The 8,217-nt window shown below is 35.3% G+C and overlaps 1 protein-coding gene across 2 annotated transcripts in view; it reads right to left on the reverse strand.

Annotated features, from left to right (window-relative positions):
- Positions 1 to 7,504, reverse strand: part of LOC149805980 (2-oxoglutarate and iron-dependent oxygenase domain-containing protein 3-like) — a 44,043-nt gene extending 36,539 nt beyond the window's left edge. Inside the window, exon 1 of one of the 2 annotated variants that reach the window (XM_089950782.1) lies at positions 7,354 to 7,504. In XM_089950782.1, coding sequence (XP_089806908.1) covers positions 7,354 to 7,415 — 62 coding nt within the window. In that variant the 5' untranslated portion in view covers positions 7,416 to 7,504. Of the gene's footprint in view, positions 1 to 7,280 lie in introns of both variants that reach the window. The other variant, XM_089950783.1, reaches the window with a different exon arrangement.
- Between the last annotated feature and the right edge of the window lie 713 nt (positions 7,505 to 8,217).

An 8,217-nucleotide genomic window follows, 5' to 3' on the forward strand; every position in this document is an offset into this window, starting at 1 on the left:
ATTGTTTTATCTGGGACGCTGAAAATCAATTAGCCGGGAGTCCTCCTTATGCATGTAAGAGGTGGTGGAAAAATTAAAAGACTTGCCAGTCCTGCTTTAGCCACCTGCTTAGTGGGAAAATGTCTTGATCAATTAGCTGTGCTGATATTTGCAATGACAGAATTCAGTGACTGAAAGACTCCTGATGAGCATGTTGCCATTATAAGAGTATATTAAAAGAACATGGTGCAGTTGGTGGGCGGCAAGTTAAAAGACTTTGTCTGGCTGCTGGGTGAGAAAATGTGCTGATATTTACAATGAGTAAACGTGTGAATAATGCAATTGTGGCATATCTGAACAGAATTAATTACAAAATTTTTTAAAATGTACTCTATGAGAAACTGGCTGACATTTTAATAACTGGTGAAACTAAACCTGAGGACTCACTTCCAGAGATGCAGAGTTTTGGGTTCAGGGATATAAAGTCTCACTTCCAGATGCATAGTTTTGGGTACAGGGATATAAAGTCTCACTTCCAGATGCAGAGTTTTGGGTACAGATATAAAGTCTCACTTCCAAATGCATAGTTTTGGGTACAGGGATATAGTCTCACTTCCAGATGCATAGTTAAACTAATGGCTAACACTGTGGTAGAGTACCAATGTAAGATCAGAAGACCATCAAAACAAAGGCAAGAATTAGAATCTGAATTTAGTCTTGAATAATGAGAAATGCCTTAAACAGGATGGGATCAGGGGGTAAACAGATCTCCCCTTCCTTAAATGAATGACCAAATAATTCAAAACATCTTTGTCAAGACTGTTGATAAAGTTTATATGTTTGTCCAGATTACTGCCATTACAGGTGATTTTTAAAAAAAATGGTTAGTTGAAAGGAAAACACTGCATGATATGTGCCACCATTTTTAATATGCAAAATTTACAACATATTTAATTAAAAACAATAAGTCTAATATACTGGACAGCTGCTTGACTACCAAACCACATGCTTTTAGCTATACTGACAGTTTTGATGGCATCATTAGTGCTTGGCATCATAGAATTCTTGCCATTTTTAAAAGTGCAGGAAAAGGTTGTTTTTGAGGGCATGCTAAACTTGCTTATAGATGTCTGAAAAACTTGGGGATGAATTCATCCATGGCCTCAAAACAGTTCGTTTCATGTCTCCTATGTGTCAATATTGCTGATGAAATATACTGGGCACATTAAAGCATTCTTGGCAGTGTGCTTAATCACAGCCCTCTAATGAAAAGATTTAGCAGGAAAAATAACTCAACATACTGGTACAATAACAGTGATCTTAGAAAATCAAAATCAACAAAAGGCCCAAATGAAATTGCTCACATGACTTACATAAAATTAACAACTATTTCATTAAGCAGACAGGCTATACATGGCGGCCAGTATAAATGGTGGAAGAACCCGGGAAAACCCCAGAAAAGATCCACTGACCCACGAGAAGCTACTGGCAAACTTTCTCATATATCCACATTGGCCAAACCAGAGACTCAAACCCATGCAGACAGATGTGAGATGGCAATGATCCGTAACAGTGAGCTCTTTAGACCACTTGGCCACTCGAGGCTCCATTTAGCATTGTAAGAACAAAGCCATCGTAAACTATCTCCCAAACTTCATGTTCATGTTGATACTGAATGATATATCCTGATCAAACTTCATCCTATAGACATGGCATCAAAGTCATCCATATCTTGATAATAATAAACTGAACAGCTGAAGAAAAAAAACATGGTTTCAAGAGTGGAAACAAGGTCAGTTAATCAGATGTAAGATCACCTCATTCATATGCATGAATTCCTGAGATCTTGATGATATAAGCCGATACTCCAATTTTGGATCAGAATTTAGACTTCAAGAGTGGTTATAAGCTCAGCCAATAATGTGCAAGATCAGCTAATAAATATACAGAGTTCTTGCTCATTACTGAAACAATCCCAGAGTGTGATGATTAAGTATAAATTCCAAGTGTGACCAAATTGGATCACAAACATGGATTTCAAAGTAGTAACAAGCTAAACCAATCAGAGGCAAGATTACATCACATGTGTGGCTCTACCTCATTAGTGAACCCATCGACAATCTCTATAAGCTCAAGTTTCAGGTTTACTGGTAACTGAAATATGGCTTCCAGAGCAGCAATAAGCTCATCCAAATCAGATGCAAGATCATCTTAATAACATGCACTCATCTGACAGCTTCATGATATAACCACATATTCCATGTTGGATACAAACTGGATCCAATAATATATCAGACTTCCAGACTGATAACAAATGTAGTCAATCTGATGCATGATCACCTCATTAATATGCATGAAAGCTTATATTTCACTTTTAACAAAAATCTAATCAAAATATGCATTCCAGATGGGAAACAAGCTGAGCAAAATCACCTCATCAATATGCATGAATCTCGCTCATGATTAAATTCATCTGAGATTCTAATGATATAAACCAATATTAAAAGTCTGATTAAAATTGCAACAGAAATATGGACTCCAGAGTGGTAATGAGCAATTGTTGACAGATGGTGAAAGACACGATGCCTGTATGTCAATACTACAAGCTCACCTGTCCTTTTCATAGCCAGGTGAACTAATAAACTGATATATACCTATATTATATATAGTATCATTCATAATTATAGTTCATAAGGGTTATTATCTTTTAATAATATTTTAATATTAAATTTCTTATCAATAGTAAGCTCGCACTATCAGATGAGTCACATATCAAGTGCACTGATTCATTAATAAAGTTCCAAGGTTATTTTTGTATTATAAGTACAAAGAAACACCGTGTGATCCGACAAGGATATGAGTTCTTCTGAGAAACCAAGCTGATATAATTCTTGATTAGCTAGTATAAAAACATGTCTATTTACCTGTAAAGTGATTTCAAATGCCAAGATGATTCATTTAAAGCCTAGTAATGCATTCTCTCTAAAATAATTATCTCATAGAATTAAGCATTCTTAGTAGCACCATCAATCTTGGAAGAGTTTTACTGAGAGGACTGATTCATTTCATTTCATCATTTGTTGGAATTAAAGTGCTCTAACATTCATTTAAAGATTATTTGGATATGTAACAGCTGTAAGGAAATACATGTACTGTGAATTAATTTAAAGACATTTTGGGATTATAACATAATGATTCTTCTGTATTACTGATACATCATTACAATAAAGACTATCATTTGGAATACCTTTGGAACTAATTTGGATTACTCTGAACTACTGGAATTGATAAAACATTTAGGACTAGGAATTCATTCACAATACTGTAAATTATTTTTAATTATTTTACTTTGTATTTTAGGGAAATAAATTATATTTTTAAATTACACAAAACATGTTGGCTTTGTTCTTTCTTGTTTTAAGAAAACAGAGTTATAACAATATTAAAAAAAAGCTCCCTTGGCCTTGTTATAGCCATGTGAGCTAACAAACTATAACAAAGGACAATTTAGAAGACTGTTATTCTCCAAATCAATTTAAAACTGGCATTTATAGAGAGAATAGTGAACCTCTGGCATCCATTTGTATGGCAATTTTGGGGTAAAACTTCAATTTCCATATGTCTGTATGGTTATTTTGGGATAAAACAAATTACTGATAAACTGGAAAAACTCAAATTTGCGTAATGATACAAAGATTCTGACATTATTTACGATGAACTACTTAAAACTAAAAATACACCAACTTTACAATTAAGCAGATCAAGGAAATGGGCTTTTATTGTTGCTGTTGTTGTTTTAGATTTAATGCCATTTCCCAGCACAAGACAGGCGATACATGGCGGCCAATATAATTAGTGGAAGAAGAAAACCTCGGTCAAAACCACTGACCCATGGGAAGTTACTGGCAGCTTTCCCATATAACCACACTGGCTTAGCCTCAGACTTGAACCATTGTGACAGAGGTGTGTGATGGCAGTGATCAGAAAAGTCAAGCACTTTAGACCACCTGGCAACCCAGGGCAATAGGCTCAATAAACACTTATTATATTTACTGACCAACACCCAACTTACTGAGGCAGAAATTAGAAATTAGTAAGATCTTCAAAATATTTATTGTGGCAGCCATATTTTTGGAGATTAACTAAATATCATAATTTCCGGCAGTCTCTTAGTAAAAACCCCATGGAGGAACAGAGATAACAAGATTTCCAAGATGGCTACTGTGGTGGCCATAGTGGATTTCAGATCAGCAAATTTTCATTTAGGTCCAACTGTATATGATGATAAATCTTTTAGTAAAACCCTCATGTTGATATGACTATCCATTCCAGTGAAACAGCGATAAAATTTTCAAAAAGGCTACAATAGTTGCCATACTGGATGTCTGGGCAGTATTGTTTTCATTCAGGACCAGCTAAATAGCATAACAATTCTGGTATAAACCCCATACCAATATGACTTTGAAATTCAGAAGGAGTTGCCATTGCAAGACTTTCTATATGGCCATTGTTGTGACCATAATGGATGGCAAATTGGCATCATGTTAGGTAGGAGAGCATTATGGGTCTTTTAGTAAAAATTTCATTATCATTTATGATAATACCATCCATTCAAGAGGAGTAATGATAGCAAGATTTTCACGCTTGCTACTGTGATGGCCATACTAGACATATGATGTTCATTTAGAGTCCAACTAGACATCATAAGTAACTACCCTTTGTCAACAAGAGTTTCCATTCAGGAGGAGCGGCTATATAATTTTTTTTTAAATGACTACCATACTGGACATCAGATTGGCAAAATTTTCATATAGGACCATGAAGATATTTTTGTGGAACTCTAATGTTGATATGAACATTCATTCAGGATGAGTATTCATAACATTTTCAAAATGGCCACTGTGGCCATAAATACATGTTTACAAGAAAAATGTGTTTTAATGGATATTTTATAGTTAAATCAAAACCTTCATTTTCTTAATAACATCAAAGTATTAGTCTTTCCCACGGCACTGATATCCATTAACATATTTTGACCCATTTCATTTTCTTAATTTACAGACAGTGGTAAGACGGGTTCAAAATTAATACTAATCCGTGTGATTAAAATGGCATATCAGTAAAACCCACAAGGTGGAACGTCAAGAGATTTTGTGTGGCACACGAAGGGCAGTCAAAAATCTTGATTTTAAGTGTTACCCTCTGCGGTAATATACGGTATTAACATTCTGTTGCTACAAATCATCTGACAGTTACAGGTCACCTAAGGTCAGCTCTAGGCTCTCACTCAGTTGTAACCCTATGTGCCTTATGATAACAATGGTGTGAGAAACTAGTGTGCGTGAGTATTCTCCGTTTGGAGTCAGTTGAACCTAGCCATTAAAGAAGTTAGACCAAACCATGTTTTGTGTTATTTAGCAAAACATAACAACCTCTTAATGGTGGCACACATGCATTCATTTTGTAATTAATCCAGTAAAAAGTGGCACGCTGTGTAAAATAGGTTGCCAACTCCTGTACAAATCCAAAGGGGCAGTAAAAATCATCACTGGTCACCTATCATAACTGCTGATAATTGGTAATGAGTTGAATTTCCCTTCAATGGTTAACTCATCTACTTACTGTGTTCACTACCAACATCCTTGACAAGGTAAATAAATGCTTGCTGTGCAAATGGACAGGTTTTAAACCACATGTACACTCATCAAGTGATCTAGTGTGATTATTGTCAATACAGTCCTCATGCACTAGCCTGGTGTACTGCACCCAAAGCACTGATCTCATTATGGTAGTCATACAATGTAAGACATAGCACATGATGGTTTTGTTTTAGTGCTGTCTCACTATCCAAATAACGGCCTTTTATAACGTGTTCCGATGTCATTGACATCGGAACAAGTAGTCAAAATTTCAGGAATATCTCACACATTTGGCAGCATATATCAACACTCTTCCACTAATATATGTGTAATTAATATACTTACTGTGCTGTCTTTATCCTGGCAAAATGAAAATATGACACTAGCAAATGGACACGTTTTCATGTTCTGTTGACATACATTTGAATTTGTTGCAATGCGATGGTAGTCGAGGTATGTTGAACTATGTTTAAATAGGTTCATGTGGCGGATATATTTCTTGAACAAAATGAAATGTTGCTTAAAAGTTCCAATAGGTATAATATATTTTTATTCATTTCATTAAAGAATAATATTTCAACTTAACCCAATTTCAGCATTCTCGGCTTTCATCGCTTTCCAGCCAAATGAAATGTAAGCCAATGAAACTTAAAAACAGGTCCATTTCTTTTGAAGAATTTGAATTTATTAGAGAAAATACATCTGGGTAAGTAAAGTCTGACAAAAACATTATAACTTTACTTTGTAGGAAAGTGTCGTTATTGGCTGCCAGTTGTGTGTGATATTTGAAAAAATTTGACTTTCATTATACTGTTAGTCAACATCAAAACACGCTACACAGTACCATTATTTAGGCAGTAAGACCCATCACCCTCCAGAACAAAAATATCAGGTGATGTATCTTACATTGTAGGACTATCATTATGGATGATAACAAAATGCATAGCATTGTCAGGCTTATACTGACCAATCAAATATGGTCGCATTTGCCAAAACAATAAAAATAATACAGAATTATACTGAACATGTTTTAATAATTATTCAATACATTGTGCAAGTATAGGCAAGGTGCACAGATGCCACCAAAATGGCAGAAATTTGATGACATGAGAGAGCAGGATATGATCTAAAGAACCAAAAAAATGCCACAAATGAATTCAAATTGCTTAAGTGCAACCAGGAAAGGCTGTGATGTTTTGCACTTTCCGCATCTAGAATAATATGAAAGTACTCTGGGTACTTCATTCAACTTTCATAGATCATCCCTGGAATCAAACAATGCAAGCTCCCTATACATAATATGGCAGGAGGATATGAAAACAGTTGATTCCTCAGAAGATGAACAAATATTTGACCAAGAGCAACGCGAAGAAGCTTGAACATAAGTTTCAACTTCTGATGGTGAAGTCTAATTTGCAAATCAAGTATGGGATGAAAAATAAACAAGCCAAATTAGTTGGATCGATGGATCTAGATAAAATACTTTGGAAATAATAATTGTAATTTCGACCGTGTTTTGACACTGTACTTGCAATTTTATGAAATAACTGCTCTTTCTGAGGTATCACAATGAATTAACTATATCTTTGAAAAAGATTAAAGAAAGTGTTCATGTGCGTCAAACCGAGGAATCTTGTGACAGATACATATAACTTAAGTAACCTGTAACTTGTAAGAATAGGATCACTTTGCACTCATATCTCGGACGTAAAGCAACTCATCTCCAAGTACTTGCATTTGCTTCTTTTCGGAATCTGCTGTGCCTTTTCTTCTGTGCAAACTCTTTCCTTCTGACATGATTAATCACCGTACTAACGGATCATAGACCAATGCCAAAAGAGTATACATTTTGTACACGTGGTTGTTATTTTTGCACACTGCTAAATATACTATACACCGGATTAAAGGTTGCGTAGTACAAACGGTGCTGAATCTAATACAGTCATAAAGAAATAACATCCTACAACAAAGAACATCACTAAGCAGTTCGGCATTAAAAGATGAGGGTAGCAACAGCTGGCTTGCTTATATCAGGAATGAAAAGCCTAGAGAAATATTCTCTTCAAATATAGTGACACACCCACCCCCTAAACACCCATGGTTTTACACGGTCCATGGGGTGATATTAAGTACCCAAATCCACACCAAATTCACTCAAATCCACCCAAACCCATATCATATCCACACCAAAATCGCACTGTGTGCACCATCTCATTTTCTGGGTTAAAATGAAATGCGTTCAATCACAAAAGCAATTAGAAATTCGTTGTATGACGTAACGAACATATATGATCGTCAATTACCATTTGCTCGGAAATTATCGACCGAGTCCGGGACAACATATATGTATGGGCAGCCGTCGCCGCCAAAATTACATTAATCAAATGATGTAGTATGAAATCAAATGATTTAACCTAGCAAATCAAATGATAAATCCAGATTCCAAATGATGTGGTGTCACATGAAATGATTTAGCGAACAAAACCGAATGATGAATTTAGATTCTAAATGATGTGGTATTAAATGAAATGATGTAGTGTGAAATGAAATGATTTAATCCAACAAACGAGCAGCAGAGGGGGTGAACAGACCGACTTGG

This window comes from Sinohyriopsis cumingii, chromosome 2 (assembly GCF_028554795.1).
Source record: "Sinohyriopsis cumingii isolate HCF-2022 chromosome 2, ASM2855479v2, whole genome shotgun sequence".
NCBI classification, from domain to species: domain Eukaryota; kingdom Metazoa; phylum Mollusca; class Bivalvia; order Unionida; family Unionidae; genus Sinohyriopsis; species Sinohyriopsis cumingii.